Source organism: Kryptolebias marmoratus, linkage group LG6 (assembly GCF_001649575.2).
Source record: "Kryptolebias marmoratus isolate JLee-2015 linkage group LG6, ASM164957v2, whole genome shotgun sequence".
Taxonomy (NCBI): domain Eukaryota; kingdom Metazoa; phylum Chordata; class Actinopteri; order Cyprinodontiformes; family Rivulidae; genus Kryptolebias; species Kryptolebias marmoratus.
In genome coordinates, this window is record NC_051435.1 from 14,792,545 (window position 1) to 14,817,495 (window position 24,951).

General features: G+C 40.4%; 2 protein-coding genes across 5 annotated transcripts in view; one reads left to right on the forward strand and one right to left on the reverse strand.

The window, feature by feature from the left end:
* col4a1 (collagen, type IV, alpha 1) overlaps window positions 1-23,740 on the reverse strand; it is a 39,507-nt gene extending 15,767 nt beyond the window's left edge. Inside the window, exons 1-17 of one of the 2 annotated variants that reach the window (XM_017410233.3) lie at window positions 23,607-23,740; window positions 5,789-5,842; window positions 3,983-4,072; window positions 3,584-3,628; window positions 3,393-3,437; window positions 3,103-3,165; window positions 2,923-2,976; window positions 2,774-2,800; window positions 2,612-2,686; window positions 2,465-2,527; window positions 2,250-2,285; window positions 2,122-2,160; window positions 890-979; window positions 728-763; window positions 549-608; window positions 327-362; window positions 181-225 (exon numbers count right to left, since the gene is read on the reverse strand). In XM_017410233.3, the coding sequence (XP_017265722.1) occupies window positions 181-225; window positions 327-362; window positions 549-608; window positions 728-763; window positions 890-979; window positions 2,122-2,160; window positions 2,250-2,285; window positions 2,465-2,527; window positions 2,612-2,686; window positions 2,774-2,800; window positions 2,923-2,976; window positions 3,103-3,165; window positions 3,393-3,437; window positions 3,584-3,628; window positions 3,983-4,072; window positions 5,789-5,842; window positions 23,607-23,681 (933 nt within the window). In that variant the 5' untranslated portion in view covers window positions 23,682-23,740. Of the gene's footprint in view, window positions 1-180; window positions 226-326; window positions 363-548; window positions 609-727; window positions 764-889; window positions 980-2,121; window positions 2,161-2,249; window positions 2,286-2,464; window positions 2,528-2,611; window positions 2,687-2,773; window positions 2,801-2,922; window positions 2,977-3,102; window positions 3,166-3,392; window positions 3,438-3,583; window positions 3,629-3,982; window positions 4,085-5,788; window positions 5,843-23,606 lie in introns of both variants that reach the window. The other variant, XM_037976302.1, reaches the window with a different exon arrangement.
* A 51-nt stretch (window positions 23,741-23,791) lies between these two features.
* Window positions 23,792-24,951, forward strand: part of col4a2 (collagen, type IV, alpha 2) — a 53,554-nt gene continuing 52,394 nt past the window's right edge. For 2 of the 3 annotated variants that reach the window (XM_017410228.2, XM_017410232.2), the window contains exons 1-3: window positions 23,939-24,088; window positions 24,210-24,317; window positions 24,414-24,465. In XM_017410228.2, coding sequence (XP_017265717.1) covers window positions 24,280-24,317; window positions 24,414-24,465 — 90 coding nt within the window. In that variant the 5' untranslated portion in view covers window positions 23,939-24,088; window positions 24,210-24,279. The other variant, XM_017410229.3, reaches the window with a different exon arrangement.

Genomic DNA, 24,951 nt, shown 5'->3' on the forward strand with positions numbered 1-24,951 from the left:
CCATGTGCACCAGACAGTCCAAGAAAGGCAGCTTGTTGTCGTCAGCATCTTCTCTGGTAAACTTGATGTTGTTGTCGACCGAGTTGATGTGTCTGGTGAAGGCTTCAACTTCTTTTGCTTGAATTTTGACCCAGGTATCGTCCACATATCTGAATATCTCGTTAGTTGTGCATAAGTTACCGGTGAACCGGGGAATCCAGGAGCTCCGGAGAAGCCTTTCTCTCCCTGCGTGATAAAATGTTGAACATTAGTGACAGAAATGACAAAATGAAAGAAACTCCAGTTGGACAGCTTTGAAGATGTAAGGTAAAACAAAGCATTCCTACCCTCAGCCCATCTTCTCCATCTTTTCCAGGTTTACCCTAAAGTTACAGACAGTTAATAACACATCAGATAACAAGGAATGAGACATTACCTGTACTTTTATTATTTGTTATCACTGTATTCACTACAATATACCTAAACATCCTTTCTAAATTATGATAGTCTTACAGACAAATGTTTAATTTAACTTATTCAATATCTTTTGTTTTACTTTTGCAACTTACTCGTGGTCCCGGTGGCCCAGGTTCACCTTTGACTCCAGGCTGATAAGGCAGGCAAAATCCCTGCAAAACAAATCACACCTTTCAAAACCAACCAAACAAAAAAAAAACTAGATAACAGAAAGCAGTCCGTGCCCAACGCAGGTGTTACACCTTAAAATATCTGAAGAAAATATACTCACTTTGTCTCCTCTGTCCCCTTTAGCTCCTGGGAACCCCTACAGGAATAATCATTTAAAAAAAAAACATATTTAGGACATGACTCATAATCCAAATCATCTTGCTTGTTTAGATTTAATAAATGAGCTTTTGATTAATAATTTGTTGTTTGACTGAGTAGGTACCGGTGGTCCAGGTACGAACACCGTGGTCGTTCCTCCCTGTTCCTCGGGGCGCCCAGGGGGACCAGGGGGGCCTCGAAGTCCTGGCTCACCCTGCAGGGGAGACGGTAACAAACACAGTAACACTCACAGCTGTCAAAACACAAAAAAATTCTGTTCCTTTTTTTCTACAGATTTTGTTAAGTTTTATTTGATATACGAGCAGCTTGGCTACAAACTGGAGCCAGAATTGCCCCCTCTGCAAACAAATCATGGAAAAAAAAAACCTCTCTACATTACATACTCTGTATTTAAACTGCCTATATTACAAAGTTGAAAGGTTTTTAGTGTTTTACATAGAGTAAGGGGAGATACACTGTTGGTCACTGTTTCAAAATATATCAGACCAAAAAAATGTTTGTTATGAAAAATATTAAGCTACAAGTGTAGTGACAACATCACATTACATCATTCTTGTGTAATTATAAAGGTTTGTACCAATAATATAGATAAATGTAATATATGTAACATAATATACTCCATGTTAACATGGTTTGTACAAGCAGGAACAGGGAGCTGCAGCTCCCTCTGGTGGCGGCTGAAGGATCTAGCAACTATTGCTTAACAGAAACTTTAAGTTGAAAAAAAATAATAAAAATTTAAAATAAGTATTAACATTAAAAAAACATTTAAAATAATGAAGCTAGAGTTAGAAAGGCTGTTGGAAAGTAACAGTTTAAAGCTCCCATTCTTCAATAGTGAAACAAAGACTAATATGAATGTTTCTGGTGTGTTTTCTGATTTTTGCCATGTGTCAGACACTTAGGCAGATCATTTCTATAGACTGCATTTTTTGACACCAGACCCTTGCTTTAATTTTGACGAGTAAAGGCTGCCATAACAAATTTCCTCTGTTAAGGAGTGATCTGCTGCAGATGTTCATGAACATCCAGTCTCAGTGAAGATAAATCAAATTACAGAAAAGCTCAAAGGGAGGTGAATGAGCTGTAAGGACACTTTAAGAGAACAGTGATCTTATAGGTGTTTTTAAAAGCTTCACATTGATGATTTCTAGTTACTTAACAGCCCCACTTAGTTTGTACTGTATTGCATGTTCCTTTTCAATATCGACTTTTGCGGTTATTAAACTCAACACAACAGATTCAGAAGAAAATGCAGAAAAATGCTACCAGATAATAGGAAGTACATATGAGAATTTGACATTTTTACCTTTCGTAAAAGAAAAGAAATCTCACCTTTTCTCCTTTTTCACCCACAAAGGACAACCGATCTCCCTGCAGAGAAATTAAACCAAAGGTTCTGTGAAATCTTTGCCAAGTCACTGACCCGGAGGATGGAAAATCTTTATCGTTTATGATCTTACTTTTTCTCCTGGAGGGCCAGGGGGTCCGGGGTCACCCTGTCAATCGTTTAATCAAACAGTGAGACGAAGCAAACATCACAGAAATATTGATTTGAATTGGTTCTATTTAAAAACCTACAGAGATTTCATTTCATAAGACTAATGAGCTGCCTTAGAAGAGTCTGCTACAGATATGATTAGATGAAGAACAGCTCCTCGTCGGGGCAGTAACTCACTTTAATTCCCTGATATCCTCGAGGTCCTGGTGGTCCGATAGGTCCACTGAGTCCTGGTTGTCCCTAGAAAAGAGAAACAAGTGTGGGAAGACCTTTCCTGACATACATACGCCTTTGTGTCACAAACACAGATGCTTGGATACGTACAGATAGTCCAGGTGTGCCAGGATATCCTCGGTCTCCTTTCAAAGGAATAACTCCTATCACGCCACCAGAGTCTCCCTACAGGAAAAAAAATGTGTCACTTACAGAAGACTGATGAACAACCTGTATGCAGTAAAAACCTAAAAGCTTCACAATGTTGCTTACTTTCATTCCAGGAGATCCCGGGATGCCCTGGGAAGAAAAGAAAAGAAAGAAATGCGCATATTGTTTCCATCAAACCCGGTTACCGGCTTAGATCTTGAAGCCAAAATATTTAAGATTATGAATCAAAAAACAAAACTGTGGCTGCTTACAGGAGGACCTTGAAGTCCAGGGAAACCAGGAGAGCCGTCACGTCCTCTGTCGCCCTGAAACACACACGGCACACCGTCAGAAGGTATGAACTGTATGTCGTATACTGTATGTCAACACGTGTGACAAGAGGTCAGAAAATTCAGGCGAACAAACTGGCAGCAGAGCTAGAAGTGGCTTACTTTTGTCCCATTGCATCCTGGGATACCGGGTGGACCAGCTGGACCATCGTTTCCATTGATGCCCTATAATTAGAATGGTAAAAAATATAATAATAAATAAACAGTTGATACATTTTCATATTTTAAACAGTAGAAATCTCACAGACACCATCTATGTTACATGATGAGGTAAAACAAAGCAAATATTTGTTATTTAAATAACATCATCCACCAAAGATAGGTCTCTTATTAGGGTGAGACGACTGGGGTTTTTGCAGGATGTGAGATATGATGGCAGGTTTTTAACTTACAGGTAGTCCTGGATTTCCTGGCATTCCTGGCAGACCAGGAGGGCCCTGCAAAAACACAAAAAAATATTTGATTTACTCTCAATAGAAAAATTAGTTCTACCGCAGCGATTAGAGGACTAAAAGTCTTCGTCTATCATGTTTTTTTTTTTATTTCACAGCTGCTTTTAAACACAGACGTTTTAGTTACTTACTCGCACTCCTTTTATCCCAGGAGCTCCAGGTATACCATGATCTCCCTGTCCAACAAATAACATCACGATTAACACATCATTCAAAAGCATTTCTGGAAAGTTAAAAAAAAATATTCAAAGGTTTTGCTAAATGTTGTTCTACAGAATGTTCTTGTGCTTTATATTATAAGAAGTGACTGTTTTGTCATTTTTTTAAGCTAAATTGGTCAAATGTGCTGGTTAAAGCTTCTCTTACACCAGCTTTTAAAAGTTTATTTTTTGTCAAACCCAGTTTTAGAGTTTTAAGACATTCAATTATTTCATGACAAGGCTTGAAAAACTGCAATCTTTTTAAGCTTTTTCATTATAGAGAAGTGCCAGTTTTCCCACAAAAGGCCATGACCGATCGTGTGCACCAACCTTGGGACCCATTGGCCCTGAAGGCCCCTCATGTCCCTGCATCCCTGGGAATCCCATGTTACCTTGAAGACCAGGAAATCCACGCTCACCCTGCAACACAGACTGACAAATTTAAGAACAAGGCAACAAAATTGCAATTTTTCATTATTAAATGCTATTGTAATGTGACACATTTTATCAACAACTTATTTTGAGGGGTCACCAAACCATCATTTTAATTTAGTTTAAAAGCACTGTTTAAAAAACAAAAAACAAAAGTAAATTAGCTTGGTTGGTTAAGTGTCCTAAATTGACCTGGAGACATTCTCCTACCTGCCACTAGATGGCAGCATTTCTCTCTGATGGAAAATCATTGATCCAAAACAAGAACAGAAACTTTCCATGTTGAAACTATTATGCTTAGGATTGATTTCCCCCACACCTGGCTCACATCAGTCAGGACAAACATTGTATGTTAAACATTGGAAATTACCACAGGGTTACCATGGCAACTCGTGTTGTGCAACATTAGGAAGTGATGGTTTCACTGGAAAAAATGGATCACAGGAGGCTGTTTGAGGCTTTTCAGCAGCTTAAAAACACAGAGGAGCTTCAACTTTACAACAACTGGGTGGACTCCCCTGAAAAACAACTTAGTACAAACTGTTATAGTCAAATGTACAGGATGTTTGTTCACTGTTGTTGTTTGGATAAGGCTAATAAAATGTCTGGTTATGCTGAACACATTTACACTCAAACAGCAGTTCAAGTACCTATTTAATCTATTAAACCTATCATTTTATTATACTTTCATTTTTAAATGAAAGTGGCGGCAGTGGCTCAGGAGGTAGGGGTTTGTCTTGTAATCGGAGGGTTGCTGGTTCAAGCCCCCGCTCCAGCTGTCTCAGCCGTTGTGTCCTTGGGCAAGACACTTCACCTGCCTTGCCTACTGGTGGTGGTCAGAGGGCTCGGTGGCGCCGGTGTGATGGCAGCCTCACTTCTGTCAGCCCGCCCCAGGGCAGCTGTGGCTACAATGTAGCTTACCGCCATCAGTGTGTGAATGGGTGAATGATTGTAGTGTAAAGCGCTTTGGGGTCCTTGGACTAGATAAAGCGCTATATAAGTGCAAGCCATTACCATTACCATTAAACAACTTAAGAGAGGATAAATAAAGTCTATAGATTTAATCTTTTAAAGAAAATCATCAAAACCATGTATATTTTAATCACTATTAGTGTTCAGGGACCCAAACTTTGAACATATTTGCAAAGTTTTAATCCTAATAATAGAATCAGAAACATTAAATAAGATATATCTTAATTGTTAAAGGCAAGAAAAATATTTATTTGTTGACTTAAAGCTAAGTCCTCAGGGGAAAATAATGTAATTAAAGCAAACCTCCCTCTGTTCATAGAGCTAATGCAATTTTTTAATGTTTCTGGTCAGTGATTAACATCAATGTCTGAGTGCTGACAGCTCTGGGCTCACAGCCAGTTTGTGACCACCTGTACATCTGTAAATCACAGCTCCCCTCCAACCGATGGGATTAAGGCCTTTAGCCCAACTGCATGTGCCGACATGCTCTAATTGAAACCCATCTTTGTTCACGTACAGGTCTCTGACCAAGGTCCCACCTGGTTCCACCCAGGCTCACATTAAAGTTTATCCCACTGAGCTTATCACCCAAAAGAGTCGAGACTGGAACATTTTCTCATGTTTTCCTGTTAAAAAAGCTGCACTTCCAAGTCCCAAGAATCAAATAAGTGAAAGACGAGATCAAGGAGGATTGACACCCAACAAAAATAAAAGTACATGCGAAAATCTCACCTTTGCTCCTTTGACACCGCTGCAGTCACATTTTCCACACGAAGTTCCACAACCCTGAAGATGAAGAGAAACATAAAAATAAAGACTCCATCTCTTGGGAGTAAAAAAAAAATCCACACTTTGTATAAATGTTTTTGGCCACTTAGGGGCAGTAAAACAGTCTGTGAACATTCCTATTTGTCTTGTCTGAGTTCATAAAGAACATTTGCCTAAATAAATATACACATCAAACAATATCATCATTTTTATTGCCTACTGCCAAATGCAATGGTGTGTGTGTGTGTGTTCATTTCTCTGCCTGTTAGGAAAATATCTTATAAACCAAACAGCCTTTAATAAAGCTCTCAGAAAGGAATCATTGAATGTACGTCTTCAACCTCAGATATTTGACTTTAGCCAATATAAAATGTCTGTAACTCAGTCAGTTTCACAGATATTGAGCTAAACTTTGGTGTGGTAGTAGCCGAGAGTCATCCCCAACACATACTTCGAGCACCAAAAGGCAAGGCAGCGGGCAATATGTATTCCTTAAATAAATGCTAAGCTTTACAGGATTTTTTTTTAGAAAAGGTTTGCCACTGAAACTTTATCATCATCCGAAGGAACATATTTTTTCTATAAATCTGGCTCATTAGAGTAAAGACGTGAAACTAAAAGGTTGGGGCCTTGAGGTCAATATAGGCTGAAAGTGATGGGCGGCAGCAGCTGAAGATTGGTCAGATAATTTTATTTTGTGGTTTGTCATAACCAGCTCTTCTGACACACTGTTTAACATTGTTTCCACAACCTCAGTTTAAAAGATTAAGTCGTTATCGCCGGCAAATATCCGTAAACACGTTTATTTCAAGTCTGGGATCACCTATTTGTGGAACTTCTTGCAGCCAGTAGGACATCAGTACATCAGCGCAGCTGGTCTTGGCCCTCCACCTCCCTGAATCCCACCCTGCTCTTTTCCTCTGAGATCTCCAGAGGCCGGGCCTGGGAACTGGCTCTCGCATTGTCTTGGCTCGGTCTTCCATTGCTCCTCTCTTCCTTTTTCGCTCCCACTTCCAGCTGTTGGTAGACTCACGTGTAAGGCCTCCAGCCAGAATGCTGTCAGAGCCTGGACGGGGTCTGAATGCTTGGGAAAACAGCACACAGCTACACTAACCGTGCATATTTCTGCCTTTCTGACTCACAAGAAACAAATAAATACCTCCGTAAATAATGACCCCCCTTTTAATTTTCTAACCACGGCACTCAACAAGTTTTATCCAACTCTGCGCTCACTAATTGCGGGGTCTTAGTATCTGCCTTTTTACAGCCAAACATACCTGTTAATTAAACCAACATGTGGCAGCCACAACAGCATTCCCAAGACTTTTAGCAGCCTTCCCACAGTGCACTTGTTCATTTTATTTTTCTGCACTTTATTGCACCTGTGTGGCCTGCTACACTCTGCCATTTCCAGCCCCACACCTCTCTCCCTCAGTCAATATCGCTTCAACACTTCCAGCTGCCTGATTTTTTTTTTCCCCTGTCATGCCACAAAAAAGGTTTAATGAACACCTGCTTCAGAACAGATTAGCGTCATGAGGCAGAGAGGGGAAACAAACATCGACTCTGTGAAAGCAGCACATGTGGGTTTTATTATTACCGATCTTGACCCAGAAACATGGCTCCTGGTGCTGGATTGAGCGGGATCACTTTGGCGGCTCACCAAAGCAGTGAAGGCACGCTAATTCAATGGGAAGAACATGTCTGTGTGTCAGGTCTGCTGATGGGAATCCCAGCTGTTTTAAGGATAAAAAAATTCTCTCATCTGCCTGTTGTTTTCTGTCTGCCTCATAATTGTTCAGTGTAGTTATTTTTTTCTTTTTTGTCACCCATTTCAGACACAACCGGGCTCAGCAGACATTACTGCATGTTGGAGGGCGTGACTGGGACACCGGAGGCGCATGAAAAGCTCCACCCTTTGGTGTCTGCTGGATCTCCAAGCACGGCACAGTTGATCTGCAGGTAGATAAGAAGGGTCTTTCTTTGATTCTGCAGCCTGTTTTTTTTCTTCTACATCTTTTACGCATCGTCATAAACCCAAACACCACCAGGGAGAGATGCCTCAGAGACTCACCTGACACTCGCACAAAAGATTTGTCTTGTTAACGACTCATGAAACCAAACACTGGATCTGTGCGATTTGGTATCTGAGCCCGAAGTCGAAAGGGGATTTAAAGAAGACCTTATCATACAAATCTTTGGCGTAAACGAAAAAAGAGGGTACTAGAAGGCAGGAACTGTTTGAGCATGTATACCATTTCGACATGAAAGAGATAAAACACAAGTACACACACAAAAGCCAAGATTACATGTACATTTTGCTTTCAAGCAGTCAGACTTTCTTGTAATCTTTTAAAGTGGTCTTGATCAAAAGTTCTTTCAGGTTGACTTTGGCTGCTGTTTCAAACATTTTCTGTCTAGTTCGGCGACCTGACCATGACAACATATTAGTTGTGTGCTTAAAACAATCGAAAAGGTGAACAAATGGAAGACAAAAGAAAACGCGTCAGGCCTGAAAAGATATCTACAGCGGATGAACCGTCTCTGAAAGCCATGTCTTTAAAATACCGTACTTGAATCCTGATAACATTTGCTATTCTGGACACTTCTAGTTGAAGAACCACAATGTCAAAAGTGGAAACTGTGAGAATGTAAAGAGCTGAAGATAATGTGGCTCCGCCCTGAAGCTGTATGATCTTTCTCAGAGCAAACATCCTCAGGGCTGAGGCTCTGTAGTAATGAGTATTAATATCCACTGTCAGTACTCAGTGGTTGGTGAGTCTGTCAGCTCTGGAGGGACTGGATCAGGTCTGCTGCAGACGGACTCACATGTTCCCAGACAAGAGTTTACTTCATTCCCACGTCTGGATGGACAGCAGGTCTAGATGGCTCCAAACTGTGAAAATCGCCATGGTGTGTGCTGGCAGACTGCTTACTTTTACTGGGCACTGCACAAAACAGTGCCTTATCATGATTGTGTGTTTATGACAGAGCGTTTGTGATTGTTTACCGAGGCTGGGGCTGCTAAGGAAACACAAACCAGACAGTTTGTTTTGACAGAATATAAGATGGATGTAAAAGAATGCCAACAGAGGATTGTGAAATGCGTGGAGCTCGTAAAATCTGAGGCACATTCAGAGATCATCTGCTATTGTGCAATGTTTGGATTGATGCTATGTGGCAGACGTGCCGGGGATCCCATCTGATGAGGCGTTTTCCCCAAAAACTCATCAACACTTCTTCGATAAGTCTGACATCACTGGAGACAAAAAAAAAAGTCCAGTTCTGAGACGAGCCCAGGGGAAGAGGAAGTGGTGAGTAATGTTTGCTCTTGAGATTAAAGGCCTGAATCCGCAGGGAATTCTGCTCCAGAGGGCTCAACATTAACACAGTCCCAAATCAGAGAAACATAAAACCAAGTGAGTTTATTGGACTGTTTTCAACACTGCTTGCTAATCAGAAACACGATGTTACAGCCGAGGAAAGCACAAACCGTTACACTGGATCAGGCTTCCCAAGAGAGTTTGGTTCTGCGTTGGTCCTACAAAGTTAATCATTTTGTTTCCATTTTGGGGTCTGCATGATTAGTTTTACATGCTTTAACCTCCTGAGACCCTGTGTCCTCATATGAGGCAAACAACAAAAATGTGAAGGCGTATAAAAAAGTGTACGACTAAAACATTTTGGAGTTTTTGTAAGAAGGCAGAAATCTGCTTTGGAACTGGGCCCACTCTGACTAGCCATTAGCCCATCTCCTGAGGGGGAGCTCATGCCTGATATGCCACACTGGTTATGTTGTGAGTTATTTCTACTGCAGGTAAGATACTGACGACTGATAAATCAACAAAACACCACTTTAAAAAATCCAAACTTACCCTTTAAGACACTCTTTCAAAAAGGCCAAAGTATAAGACAGCTGCTCAGTCTTTTGGCTGGTATCATCCAAACATATTTTATGGTAAATTCATCATGTACTAAGTGTTTGATTTGGAAAAGATCTCCATATGGTGTGTACTTTGGGTTTTGAAGCTGCTGAACTTGTACAAAGCAAAAAAAATAATAATAATAAGAAGAAGAACTTAAGTGGGAAAACATAAAAAGCACAAAGTGACTTTAAAAAACTAAATAAATATTCAGAGGGGATTTTTCCCAGTTTTTTCCACAACCAATCAATTCAGAAAGCTGTCATAACCGCCTACAGTCAAACTACATTCCCAACCTTGAATTTCTCACGAAAACACTTTGTGACAGATGTATGGCGCCTAAATGACTTGTGGGAGGACAATGAATGCAAGAGAGAAGCAATGTTTGCACAACTATGAGGTTTCTTTCAGGACACTTTTTACAAACGTATAAAAAACAAAAAAAGAGTGTTTTTAGTAGCTCAGTGAGTACAGTCATACAGTTTGTCACTGAGTCTTACATGGTTGTATGACTCAGAACCTCTGTTCTTTCCACAGTGTGTAAATCCACTTCTCAGAAATAATATCCAGTTTCCAAACATGGCAAGTGAACATTTCCTACTTTTTGCACTGAATCCAAGCTGTGCAACGGCTCTGTGAACGGCATTGGGGCAGTTCTGATCATTCCCACATGAGGGCAGAAAACATTCTCATCGGCTGCAGCTGCTCCACATGGACGGTACATGTGCAGCAGCTGGAGCTGGTTCCCTGCATCCTTTCCTCCATGTTAAAGGAAACTAAAGATCACTCAAACATCTGGTCAATGTCATCAGCAGGCCTTTTTTTTTTTTTAAACGACATCACATTCCCCCCACATTCCACATGCCATAACCTCCCACCGCTGCTCAAGTATTTTCGAAACCTCCACCATATCTTGGTGTGGCTGTGGACTCTAATGTAGGCTGTTTCCTCACATCTATCACACACAGAAATAAATAAAACATAAAAAGAACTCCGTGTTAAGATAATGTGTTATGTGATGGCATTCCAGTGAAGGTATATTTAAGGGAAAATGAGCCAAAAATGAAACGACCGTTCTTTGGCACGACAGAAAACGTTTGTGTTTACAGTACTTGTCGGTTTTCGCCAAAAATGGGTTTTTTTCTGCTCAGTCATTTAATAATGTAAAAGAAAAAGAGAAAAGGTTTGACTGTGAAATGCTACCTCGGTTATCTCGTCTGCTGCGCGGAAGCGGATGAGCCTTCCTTCCACACTGATATGGATTTTACTGAGAAGTAAAACAAATAAATCAGTTGCACGTTTTCCTTTTTGTTGAGCATGCTCGGCATTCCTCGTGTAGTTTCTCTGTAACATCTCTACAGTAGGATTCTCTGTATGATGCATTTAAACGATCCGTCATGTTTTTCCCACCTGTCCAAACGGAATACTTGCACGCCCTTTCAGCGACTAGAAAATGGGTTTTGATTGTTGTAATCATTGCTGACTGCAGCAATTGTATTTTGCTGGCTTCCTTCTGGTCTTGCATGCCAGTTGTATCTGACAGGAATGACTGCATGGTTGTTTTGGAGAAAATTAAAGAAATTTTCAATGTTTCCTGCAATCTAGGCTGCCACAACCCGTCAAAATCCAGATTCATCCAATGAGGTTAGCCATAATGTTGCGTCACACAGATTTGCGTTTACATTCTGCGCTGTGTTTCGGGCGTTTCGGCTCCTCGGGTTATCGAGTTGGCTCATCTAATTACTCTTGATGACATCCGATGAAACTTAGTTCTGTGTCCCAACTGTAAATATTGTGCAGCCTTGCAAAGTTGTTAACATATCAGTGAACTTTCACACAAACATCTGGGCCCTCCTGTGGACTGACTGAAATAACAAATCTAGTTACACGACACATTTTTTTTCTTCTTCTCTTTTCCTGTGTGCTGAAAGTGTCCCTTTAAACTCGGTCAAAATTCCAGCGTGGCAATTAGAAGTCAATCTACTGTATACGGAACCCTCATTATGAGCCATCAAATGGGCTCCTGCTCTGTCACAGTCAATTTACAACAGTGACATACATGCTTAACCTGTGTAAGTCAGTCATAAATATGTACTAACTTCATTTAACCACAGATTATTGCTTCCATATGGAAACAATTTGGACACTTTACTCCATAAATCTCTGAAGGATCTAACTGGAGCAGGGCTCATTAAGCAGCACCAAATGGGATAGTTTTGGAGCACAATGTGATTATTGCTGTTGACTTATTTTTTGCTTATCATAAGTAAGACGTGCTTCTCACTACAACCAGCAGATAAGCTAAAACAAGAGGAGAGGGACTAAATTATAAAAGAGAAAAGGGTGGTATTGAAAGGTGACTCGTGCCTTTTTTCAGCCGGCGCTGGGTTGAACCATGCCACTCTAACATTCCTGAACTCTGCTATTGAGGCCAGGATGAGAGAATAGCAGTGGAGGAGGGGAGTTTTCTGTCTGACTGCCATACTTGGAAGACAGGACTTGAGTCCAGGTTGCTCTGTAAACAAGCGAGTGTGTGTGTGTGTGAGAGAGAGACGATGAGCTGCATGTGCACACACCAGAACTAGCTTTAAAGGAGGGGTACCAAGTTAGTTAGGTCAACTTTTATTTCATATGTGAATGCACCTGTGATTTATTTATTTCCAAACATATATTTGAGTCCCATATTAGCACCAGTCATTGCATAGTCCTAAAATAAAACTGACTGTAGATTGTCCTTTTTTTGTGACACTTGGTGTGACTTGTTTCTTGCCTGGAATTTGTAGTTGGGTTGAGACAACGTGATAAATATTGTGAGGAGCTATTAAAACAAATAATAATGTCTTGCTGACTCTGTCCAAGTCATTTAAATAGCTTTTCTTGACTATGTGGATTCAGCACCAAACCTGACCTACTAAATGGATGACATCAAAATGTTAAATTTTATCTCTAACAAGAGAACAAGTGATAAGCCTGAGCCTCTTGGATGACGTTGTGGACTATGCTGGAAAATATCCATCCATAAACAAAACGTGTAGCTGATGTGCAATTTGCTGCAAAACACATTCAACCAAATATGGGAGTGTATGTATGTTTCTGAGCCTGCATATATAATTTTGACTTTATGTGGCTTTCAAAGACACCACAGGAGTTACACATCAGTTATCCAGATAAAGCATTATAACACTTATTACACTTGAAGCCTGTGTTTCCCTTTTCATTTCACAAAGCACCTTTGCTCCGGTTCGATGTAAAACATGACCTGTTCTGCAGGGAATTATCCACACCACAGAAATAATTCAGGACTCCCATAACCAGAAGCAGACACATCTGCTTGCGAGACTCTCGCACACACAGGGACTCAGCTCATACCTACACAAATTAAAAACACATACATGCAATGGATGTAAACAAAATGAATTCCAGACACTGGGAACGTTTGTGAAATCATAGCTTGGCAGGCGTACTAATATTTATGTTTCTGTGGGAAAATGTTCATATTTGAGCAGACCCATAAAATGACAGCTTAAAGACATAAAAAATGAGTTAATGAAAAAATATAGTTGCTGAATACAGTATTAACAAACACACTATTAGCTAATTTGTTTACCCATTACGATGCAACGCAACGTCACATGTTACCTAACTTTTGGAACTAAATGCGCACATTTTTACACTAATTCAATTAAGGCAACGTAACCAGATGTGGAGATGGTTGTGAACGCAACTCATCCCTTGAGATTAACGGCCCACGTGGTGAACAGTGTACCGTCCTTTTCAGCAGCACAGTTTCAGAAAGCCCACCCAAGAATTCTCACGTGTAAAATTCAATTGATGAAGTGATGCGCCTGTTACAGTGGTGTTTTCTCAGTACAGACACAGAAAGAAAGGCTTGGTGTTCCTGCCAGCACACGCTACTGCCAAACAGCACTTTATACAGTCCATGCGGCCAGCTACTGAGTCACACAGATTATCAACTTAATACCAATACGATATTAACTCAGGGAAGGAGCCGGCTGGCATTTGGCTAGCTCCGTTTTTTTTGTCAGTTTGCAATTTGAGTACATTACTGCAAACAACAAAAGGGATAAGAAATGTACCACACCTGGACTAATCACTCATCTCGCGCCGATCTTTAATCCTCTGTCTTACCATTCTGCCCCGGAGCAGAACCAGCTACAACGACACTTGTTGGTGAGCTGTGGGAACATTATTCTACTAAATTTCTCAGACTTTGCTGGATGGCACTAACTGTTAATGTCTTTTCACGAGTAACTGTCTCAACTGTCTCATTTCACCAATTCCAAACCTTTCTTGTGTCCTTAAGCTACTTTAAACAAAAACAAGCTGACCGAGTTGAAATTTGTTCACCATATCACTTCAATTTGTTATCATGTAACAATGTAAGCTTCACCTCCAAGCTGTCTTGAAGGCAGCTGCGTTTTGAAATTCTGCAGCGTATTAAAGCATCAAACAGCACCTATATATTATTCCAGCTTTGGATTACAAAGGTCACTGACCTTTCTTAATCAGGTCATTCATCTGCATCCCATCTTGACCAGTCACATGACCCTCTCCGGATCATCCTGTTGACCTGTGACCTCTGCCCAGCCCTTTCAAGGGGATTCAGACGCTCAAGCAGAGCTTTCGAATTAAAGGTCATCTTGCTAACTCTCATCACTTCCTTGGAATTTGACCGTGGATGTAAGGGTAAGCATGTGGATGGAACGCTACCTTGTTAACAAATTAAGGCAGACTTCAGCAAATCTCTTGGTCTCAGTTGGGACTTTCCAGCTCTAGCTCTTGCACAAACACTCACTCCGGCACTCCACCCTTGTCCTTAAAGCTAACACTCTGCAGAAGAAAGAGATTTTTTGGCGAAAAGTGCATAATAAAACAGAACTCAGTATTGTCACTATCGCTAATGGGAGGCATGGGCTTTCTGTTATCTGTGAAGGGGTATGTTTGTTTATCCATACATCTCTGATCTTGGGAGGGTGGGGAGTTGATTCACACAAACAAATAAAGAAATGCTTTTGTCCAAATTTAATAATCCTGCAGTTTAATCACACAGGGACACAAATGTTCTTTGTTTGTTTTATTTTACATACTAGCTCTAGGGGGGCAAGGAGCAGAGGGAAACTGTCAAGATCCACATGATAAGTTGTTTATTATTTTTAAGAAAAAGAGTTTGTGCGCATTAGCTCTGCCAGCGGTTCTGTTGTGAATGTGCAGCACTCTGCCACCGGATACGTGATTGAGGAAGCCATTCTTTCTCCACAGAGGAAGGCCTCTTCCTTTCCTTTTATGCTCACAAAGACAAGAAGGGGCTGGGTCAGGCCTGCGTCCCTCTCAAGAGTGTTCTAGTATCTGGGAATAAAGTCACCACGTGAGGACAAGGGGTGACCTCTGGGACTTAAGTACTGACTCAATACTTCCAGTCTGGATGTTTCTCACACAAACAATAATGTGCATAAAAAAGCACTGTCCAAAGTTATTTATATTCACTTGTTTTAAAGCTAAACAAGGGCACGATGCTAAAGAGTTGATGGTGCTGTGAAGCAGTACTAAGAGAGAAATCGGCAGAATAAAATGTGAACATTTCTCCAAACCATAGCCATGCATGAGCTCAATCCAGAAAATACTCACACTATAAACATGTTACTTTATCAAAATGTGCAAGCTTGTAAAAAAGAAAAAGTAGTAGTTTAAAAGAATCGTTCAGTTCTTTAGAGTTGGAGTTCTGTGCAAGTGTTATAAGCATTTAATATCTTACCTGCTGTAGAAAGTTCTTTGAATTAACTCTGTTCTAGTCTAGATTCAACAAGGATAGCAGCTAAATGCTAATATTAGCTGTTGCCCTGAGTCTTTATGTTGTTTTTCTTTGTTATAAATGTTATAATGTTATTAATGTTATATATGGTATAAAAGCTGAGGCCGAGGCTTTTTGCTATATAGCAAATAAAGTGGTGTAGGAAGTAGTGTGATTGCCACCTAATCCCAGAACTACATGAAATGTTTAAAAGACCATGAATGTCATTAGAACTTATTCTAAAGATTTGTGCTTTTTTTTGTTTGTTTGTTTTTGCTTCAGGGCCTAAATGCAGAGTATTCACAGGGAGTGAAAACTTTCAGGAAAGTCGGGATTAAAAAAGACATGGATTGTTGACTGTTTGTACTTGTTGTTGTTTACTTTAGGTACATCTAGTGGTTGTTAGGTTTTTTCATATTTCAGATTACCAACTGAGAAATTGGGCCACTGACCTACTTTAAGTTCAAATAAAAATGTAATTATTTCAAAGCACGTACACATTTTACATACAAGCAGCCGGAAGATGCATCTGTCTGGGAGTCTACAGAAAGTGTAGGTATGTGGTTATGTACAGTATTTCACATAGTTATAGCTCTGCTCTTTCTATCCGTGGCAGCCAAACATACTGCATGTCCACTGTGCTGGTCCTTAAAGCAGAAATAAAACCCTTGTTAAATGACTGTCAATACAACACTGGATTTTGTAAGACAGGAGTATAATATTATAGGAGAATTGTGAGGACAAAAAGAAAGTTTTTGTCTCTGAATTACAGGAAACAAATGGGTGACTGAGTCCATCATCCATATGATAATGCTGCTCTCTGTTGGTTTTATTTCTATACTATTCCTGCATTGCATTGCCATTAACTTACTGCTTTTGCACATACAGAATGACTGTCACGTAAAGATTTCACCATCATAAGTTCATACAAAAACTCTGGAGAACGCTCTGTTTTGTGTTAAATTACCCCCTGAATTCATCTTAGCATTTAGAGATTAGAATATCCCCTCTTCCTCTGATCTGAACCCGCTCATGTGACCGATTTAGCTTGTTTCCTACTAAGTTATCTGATTAAGGCTTCAAAAAAAAAAAACAGCTACAAAACCGGGGAGCTCTCATTGTTTAGCTATCTGGCAGAACTCAGCCTTAAGCAGCAGCAACATAAAAAGGAGAAGGAGATGAAGAAAGCATCTGTTCTGACAGGAAAGAGGTTCAAGGCTCTACTTATGGATACACAAGTTGTCTCAGGTCCTCACAGTCTGCTAGTTCCATCAATTCCCTCATCCATTTGTACAATGTCTGGCAAAAACACAGAGTTACAGTTTCCTCACTTATGATAAGTAGTCAGAGGAGTGAAGGGCGGATGGAAAAACACACCTAAAATACAGATTTATGTTACATTTAGCCAACAGAAATACAAAAATGCCTCCACTGATCTAATGTTCTGACTTGTTGAAAGGCTACACATAATGAAATACACATCACATGTCAGATGGAGCCTGAATCAGTTAATCTGCAGTGGGACAAATGTGAAACATGTGTCTCCCTCACATCTGTACTGTCACCCTGCGTTAGTCAGCACCCGTTACACAAACCAACCTTTTACCCTGCTCTATCCTAATCACTTCAAACTTTCATTGTGTTGTTAAAAAGGTGTCCTTTTTGGACTTCTAAAAACTGGAATTTGCGTTTAGGAAGTCCTAAATACTGAAGTGTGTGTGCAGAAGGTAAAAGCAGTTCATCAGAAAGGAAATGAACTGCATCTGCACCCACTTAGGACCACTTTTGTCATCTTTCAGACCCTTTGTCTGAAATGTCCCGACACCACCTCGTCTTCTGTCACTAACAGCATTTCTTTAATCAAACTAAGATTAAGATGTTACATATTTTTGTAAGTCTGTGTCATGTTTAGCCAAAACTTAGGACTTTAATCTTAAATACAGTGGTGTAGGACATCTTTACGGCAAGATGGAATTCAAAACCAAAGCTGTTTGTCTTTATGTTTGAAGGTTCAGAAAGGACATGGTGAAAGAAGTGACAGACCTTGGCCTGATAGTAAGGCTGTATTTACAAAACAAAGAATTTTTTATGTATTTTTTTTTCTTTTTTCTTTTTACTTACACTCATAATTTAGACATGTAATTTACAACTAACTGCTAAAGGGGAATGCTTAAAGGGCTTTTATTGGAGCTCAAAGACATAACACTTATTTCTAAAGCCTAATCTGTTACATTAAGTGATGTTTTCACACTTTGCCAAACCCAGTAACTTAAAATGATCTGGTTATAACCAGGTTCTGCTGTGTCATGTAAACCAAACGTTTTAAGTCAAACAATTTTTAGGTTGGCCTTTATGCTTAACTTTTATTTTGTAACTAATATGTCTTCTTCAACGTGTAAAGAAAAATATAGGCTAGTGCAAAGATGTCTATGTTAGAGAATATGAGTGAGTGTGTTAGTTTTTACTCAGAAACACACATAAATTGCTGCACTTGTTTTAATTTTACAGCACTGTGATGCCGTGACGTTTCAGAGTCTGTGATGCTCAGAAAGGTTAAGTCAAACAAAAAAACTTCAGCCTTTCTTGGAAAAAAATGAAAAACAAAGAAAAACTAGTTGACAAACAAGTTCAAGCTTCACTTCCCCAACCATTTTGGATTCTGCTTTTCTTCTTTTAATGTGATGTTCTGCGTAACATCACATTAATTAAGGAGAAACTTCGACAAGGCATCAATGAAATGAACAACTAGACAAACTTGGAACCAAGCATAATGGGTCTCATATTCTTGACACATTTCCTGTTTCTATTAGCACCAACAGCAGCTCTTCGTGTTGTTTAATACTTCTTTTCCAATCTGTAGACAGTGTTTGAAGGACTGACATTTTTATGGGTGGATAAACACAAATCAGGCTATGTAATAAATGCAGCTCAAAAGTGCAATGATGTTTGTATCAAGTGTGATTGGGTATGGTTGTCTGTGTGTTTATTTCTGTCTCAATCAGTCACAGCAGCAAAGGCTTCAAGCTTTGTTGAGATGGGAAGGGAAAACATACCGTTCAACTGAAAGGACAGATCACAGTGAGCACGTACAGCATTATCTCATCCTACATCGTTAAAGGAGGTCAACATTTGGAAACAATGTGGAGTTAATGTCCTGTTAGATTAATGTTGGTAGAGCACATAATGCCAACACTGGAGAGACTTCAACCAAAGAGCTGCTCGCAATCAAGAGCTGCTTCTTACTTCTGAATTTATTCTTAAAATCAAAAAGGTTTTCCACCTTCAAAACATACTAACATGAGATGTGATTTGTTTTGATGTTGCTATATAATTCATATTGCATGATGGCCTTCAGGTCAAAAACACAACTAACAGAGCTGAAAGACTGGTTCTTTCCTGATGCTTCGCACAAAAACTTCACCACTCTGTAGAGATGATACATAGGCAACAAAAAGAGTAACTTCTTTCCTAAATGCTGTCTGTGTTTTCTGGAAAAGTTATACCAACACAATCAAGCCTTTGTGCAAACACCATCATTTAGTCATCCATCTGTTCTTACAGTCAAACGCAATCCAAAAAAGAACAGCTGCTGGAAAATCAACCAAAAACCTATCCAGAGAAGCAAAAACCCACAAAGACATATATGTAAAGACACTATCACCACTGTCTTACACTCCATCCATGAGACAATTTGGCAGCAGGTAAAAGACCAGAGTGAAACTAACAGATTTGTCACGGGGTATCAAGACTGGCTCAGACACCCCTTTTTTTCCCTTCTGGGGCTCGCACCCTCATCACCTCCTCGCAAGTCTTCCCCTCCGTCCCACTCCACTTCCCACCTCCTTGTCACATGGACATATCCATTACAGCATCTCCATCCAGACCACAAATGACATTTAAGACTCACCAATTTTACCGTGAAAACAGCCAAAGTGCACTTTGACCATGGCAGCGCACTTTGGGGAAGTAACCAATCTCTTGGCTAATGAACGTACGAGTGGATCTTAAGTGCGGAAAATATTAGCGTGGGACAGGCAAGTGTTTTATGTGCGAGAGGGGAAATGCAGCTGTGACACATTTGAATGAAGCATCTCCTCCATGATGCCTGAGTCAGACCTAGGGGAATAAAAAACGGCTTTACAACGTTTAACCAACTCGTTTAATCCTCTCCGTGTCAGAGATGTCAGAGGCGGGGGGACACACACAGTCACACAAGCTAAATGTGGGGCATACCTGCCACGGTATTTGAGTAACAAGGTCAGTTATCTTTGCTGCCCACAGACACCTGTTAAAATAGGAAGACAAAAAAGCAACATTTCCAAATGAAGGCATTTTTACAGCAGGCAGGTCGGACCTTCCCAGGGTGCCCTGCTTGGTTGGTGGTCAGTCGCAGTGACATATTCAGCTGTTGTCTGCGTGTGTGTGTGTGTGTGTGTGTGTGATCGGAAGAATCAGTCAAAGCTACAAGCTGTCCTGTCGACACTTAGAAACAACGAGGCAAACAAATCAAGTCAGATCACAAAGTTTAGCTTCCAGCAAGCTGTATGACAATGAAACGTGTGCTGGCTCCTTTTTTCAATTTGGATTCCACCTGCGATGTCCTAGAACATTTGTAACTAAGCCGACATCCCACTACCAAAACTTCCCTCCAACAGTCTGTGGATCTGTGCTCTTCCTCCTCCAGAATCTCCTCCAGGAATTACCCGTGGCACATCCTGACCACATGAAATGACCGCCAAGGGAGAGAAACTCGTTTTTGTGCACACTAAATAAACAGTTGGAAAATGTAATCAGATTTAGATGATGCTATGGAAAGAAATCGTAAGGAAAGGTCAACATGAAGCTTAACTTCTTGTTTGTTAAGAAAAGGGCCAAAAAAGCAAGAATATTTTCCATCTAATCGTTTCATAACGGCCTTTCTGAAGTCAGCCTGACCCCACTCTGGGTACAGGGTTATCATGGTTGTGCGTCTGTGCTCGACCCTGAATAGTTTGGCCGGGAGCTTTCACTGATTATGAAGGAGTCCAAACAGGAGGTTCTGATTCTCAGTCAACGTCACATCTCTGAGCATTAGGAAATACAAGACAAACAAACTGAAGCCCCTTATTGACTTTACAAGTAAGACAATACCTAACATTCTGTTAAACCAGACAAACCTGTGACCACATTTGGGTTCATAACATGGGCTCTTTTGTCCTGGATAAAAGATTAGAAGAGCAGCTTTGGACAGATGAGAGGATCACAAACCTCCTGCTGAGGACCTCCCGTGGGTGGATGGGAACACTTTCAACTCCCGACAATAAAAAACCAGAACGTTAAAATACTCAGATTTCACTGGTGTCATCAGATCAGTGACAAGATGTTCCATCCTAACCTCCGTCCAGATGTTCTGTGTCCGCTACGTGTTTGTGTAGTTAGCTGTGGTAGCTGTGCTTCTTTTTATTATTGCTTCACTTCTCCCTGAACTGAAGTTTGGACTGATTGTTTTGGTAATATAGCATTTGTGGATGATAACTATCTCACACTGATTTGGTTTATATCCTCACAACCTGGATGATGGACAGAGTCTTAACATGAGAATAGTGTGTGTTTCTACTAGCTGACATTTGTAGCCAATATAAAAAAAATACTTGTATAAAGTTAAGTTTTATTGTCACTTAGCAATGGTAAAGGTACATCCTAATGATAACAGCCATGGTCCCTCATGAGACGGTAATAGTATCTGAAACATCAGTGCTCCGCTGCAATAAACAGATTAACAACTGGTTCCTCCACGTCTTTACACCTGAGTTTTTATAAATTAGTATCACTGGAAAACATTGAAATTTGCCAAATCTTATTATCAACTGATCACCTACTTTTCACTGAATATTGCAATTTCCCCCCTTAGCTGATCACTTGTCGATTACTTGCCCAAAACTGCATTTCTTCTTAAATATTTACATAAATAAACTGCTCTCGTCATTATGGTTATTTCATGGTCAGTTTTTTGTGCTTTAGCCTTGGTCTTGTACAGTTTTTGTTGTTTTGCATTTGGTGGGTCTGTTGAGGTTTTTGTCTATGGGCTTCCTTCAGTCCAACCCACAGCTTCTCCTGCACACCTGATCCTTGTTTGGTAATTATCACACATGTTCTGTGTCTGTAATCATCACACCTTCTATAGCTCCTTGTCAAATCCTTTGCTGCCTTGTCATGTTGTTAAGTTTTTGTTTGGGATGGGAATTATTGTCCTCTGTGGAGATCTGCAACATTTGTCTCAGCTCACCACCAAGTTAAGGAGCTGTTAAGGACCTGAAAGAGCCGGGTCCTTTTAGGTAAGCTGAGCAAAATTATAAGGATACCAGAAAAGACAGAGAAACACCGTCACTATTCTACACGTAGACATACAGAACATTATAATTTGACACAGGAATGGAACCTGGAAGTTGAAGCAGAAACAAAATGAGAACCTCTTGTATGCTCGCTTGATGTAAGTTTGAATCTATGTAAGCAAATTTAACTTTTTACTAAGTAATAAAAAAATATACCTCAATCTTTTATTCCAGAAGCTGACTTATATTGATTCATGTAGTTCTTACATTGTTGCTGAATGTAAATATGTTTAATTGTGATTATTATTTTACACTTAAAAACCACCATGATTGTTCACAGATGAGTAAGCGTGGTGCGCAGACCCTGGCTCCAAAAATACAACATGGCAGTTCTTATAAACTGGGCGTTATGGCTTCACTTTGAACAACAATTGTAAACAAAAACTTCTCGTCCATCTTTTTATCCACTGTTTGATTCTGCAGTAAATATTTCTGGTTTGGAAATCTGAAGCCTCTGGACTGGAGTCTGAATTTGGATTATTCTCCTTTCTTTACACAAATTAATTCAATTCTTAAAAGTATTTTTAGTCAGACTTGCCTCAGACTTAAAGTGAAAGCTCAGATCTTTTGAAGATGGGTTTTTAATATCTTATCTGTTACAGATAGGTCTTTGAATAGCCGACGTTTGACAAACTAACAGGTAGTCCGAGTGAGGCCAGCTTCACAGCAGTTCATACAGAGACTATTATAATCCTTTAAATTAATATTAATTTGCATTACATGGTTATTCTAGCAGAAATATTATTATATCTCACCCAAAGTTTACCAGCCACACCTAGCTGCTGCTAATTAAGTATCCAAATTACTATTTAATTCTAAACTGTGTTACTATAATGTAAAAGTTTTTAAAATGGCATTTGCATTTGTTTCTAACGTCCGCTTAGTTTTTGGGTTTGCTTGAACTAGCCTTTATGACTGATCGAGACTTTATTTCTTCAAACTGAGGCTCCTCAAAGAACTATCTACAAAAGGTCAAATATTAATTGCAGACAGGTCAAGCATCAAAATCTGATCTTCTAACCCCCAATAAGAGTTAGCCATCTGACTTTTAGTTATTCCCAAAGCACTTATTTTATTTATTTGAGTTTAAAGTCAGCCTCACTGACAGTAACACAGACTAACAGAGAAAATACTTCTCTAATTCTCTGGGCTGTGGAATCAGACCATTAGAGAAATAAAACTGTACTTATTGCTTTAACTCAACATACCAGTGAATAACTACAAAACACATCTCTTATGACTTTTCCAGAGACTTCTGCATGTAGCAGCACACACGCGCGCGCGCGCACACACAGAGACACACACATAGTCTCCAGCTACTGTAGGCGCATGTGCCCCACCCTCTTCCCTCCTCCTTTTCTCAGCTCCTCTCCAACAGAGGTGGAGGAGGCAGAAAGTTTCAGAGCAGCATGTCCCAAACAGTGCAACTTTAGCACACTGGAAATAAAATTGAGACACGCTTAAAAGTACAAAAATCAGGCACCGTGGTTGTTTCCAGTGATAATTAAGCACATAAACGGACTGAACCGCAAGAGCGCATGAATTATCAGTCAGAGCGATAGTTTATTATTAAATGCATATATATAAAATTACGAATTAGAGGCTGACAAATGATTTTTAGCGCACGTGTTTGTTTGAGACTTCAGTCAGAAAGATTGGAGAGCTTTTTCCGCACTTACCTCAGCCCCTGTCAGGTCCAGGTCTGAGCAGAAAGCCGCCAGCAGCAGCAGGAGCGCGCCGGACGGGAACAGCATGGTGACGGTGCGCAGTGGGAACTTAGAAGCCCGCTCCTCGTCCTCCGTCCTCCGGTCAGCTCGGCTCTGGTTTATCGGCGCAGCACGAGCACCTTGGGCTGCATCTTTGTCCGAGAGTGTGTGAAGTTCTGATCAATGCAGCTTGAGTCTTGTTTCTGCTGCACCACACCCCCCACCTCCCCCCAAAAGACCACCCTCGCCCAGGCAAACAGCCTCCAAGCGTGTTGTTACAAACATTTAGACTTTTCTCGGTAAGGAAGAGGGGAGCTCGGGACACTTTTGTGCTTTTGGATGTGATTTAGTTGCAGTTTTTTGGTCCAGCAGGTGACGGTTGTGTAACTTTTTTTTCCCCTCCAGAGCATCTCTTTTCCTCCACTTCACCGCTGCGGGTGTGACTGTTGGAGACTGTAAGTTGTGCGTCTTTTTTTTAACTAAACCGCTTCCAAAATTAATATAATACTGCCAAAAGCAAAGCAATACCTGCATGTTTGCGTGCTTTCTGTCTTAACACTGCTCGGTCTGCCTCAGGTCGGGTTAAGTCATGCTGTAAAAAGTGAAGAAGCGGTGTGAGTTTGTGGACCGTGTGCGCTTTTGGACCATGCAGGCGCAGCGCAACAGAGGACAGACACATCTGAGGTAGCATCATCGTGATCATGGTTTAAAAGGCACAATTTATGTTCCAAATGATTTATTGATTTATTAGGAGGTTTATAACTGAATCCTCATCAACAGGCTGCTGCTTCTGTGCCTCTCCATCACCATCCTTGCCTCCGGAGTGCGCGCTGTAAGTTTTATCTGTTTTTATCTGTTTTTGCCTTAAAACTTACTGACAAAAAGGCATAAAAATCAAACCTCGTGTCTCCGGGTTGGGACAGTCTTGGTTGGTTCCATGCAGATCTCAGAGCAGTGGGAGTGTCTTGGTTGCTCCTTCAGTGGGAGGGGTTCTTGGGGGTTTTGCATGCTGGTGCAAGAACTTATCAACAAATGTCAAAGCAGTTCCTGAGTCTCTGAGTCATGCTGAAGCCTTTTTTTTTGTTGCAGAAATTGGTACATTTGTGGTGTTTTATTTTTGCCAAAAGAACTAAACCGAAATGGGACACTGGAGTCGGTTGAAGTTGTGTCCCATCTGACCCTTTGACCTGCCATTGAGGGGTGGGGTCATGACCTCAGCCTGCTGCAGGAGAAGTTGTTGAGTTTTGAGAGTATTCGTTTCACTTTAATGTAGAAAGAAAGAAGGAAATAAAAGAGGCTTTTCTTTGCTCGCTGACTT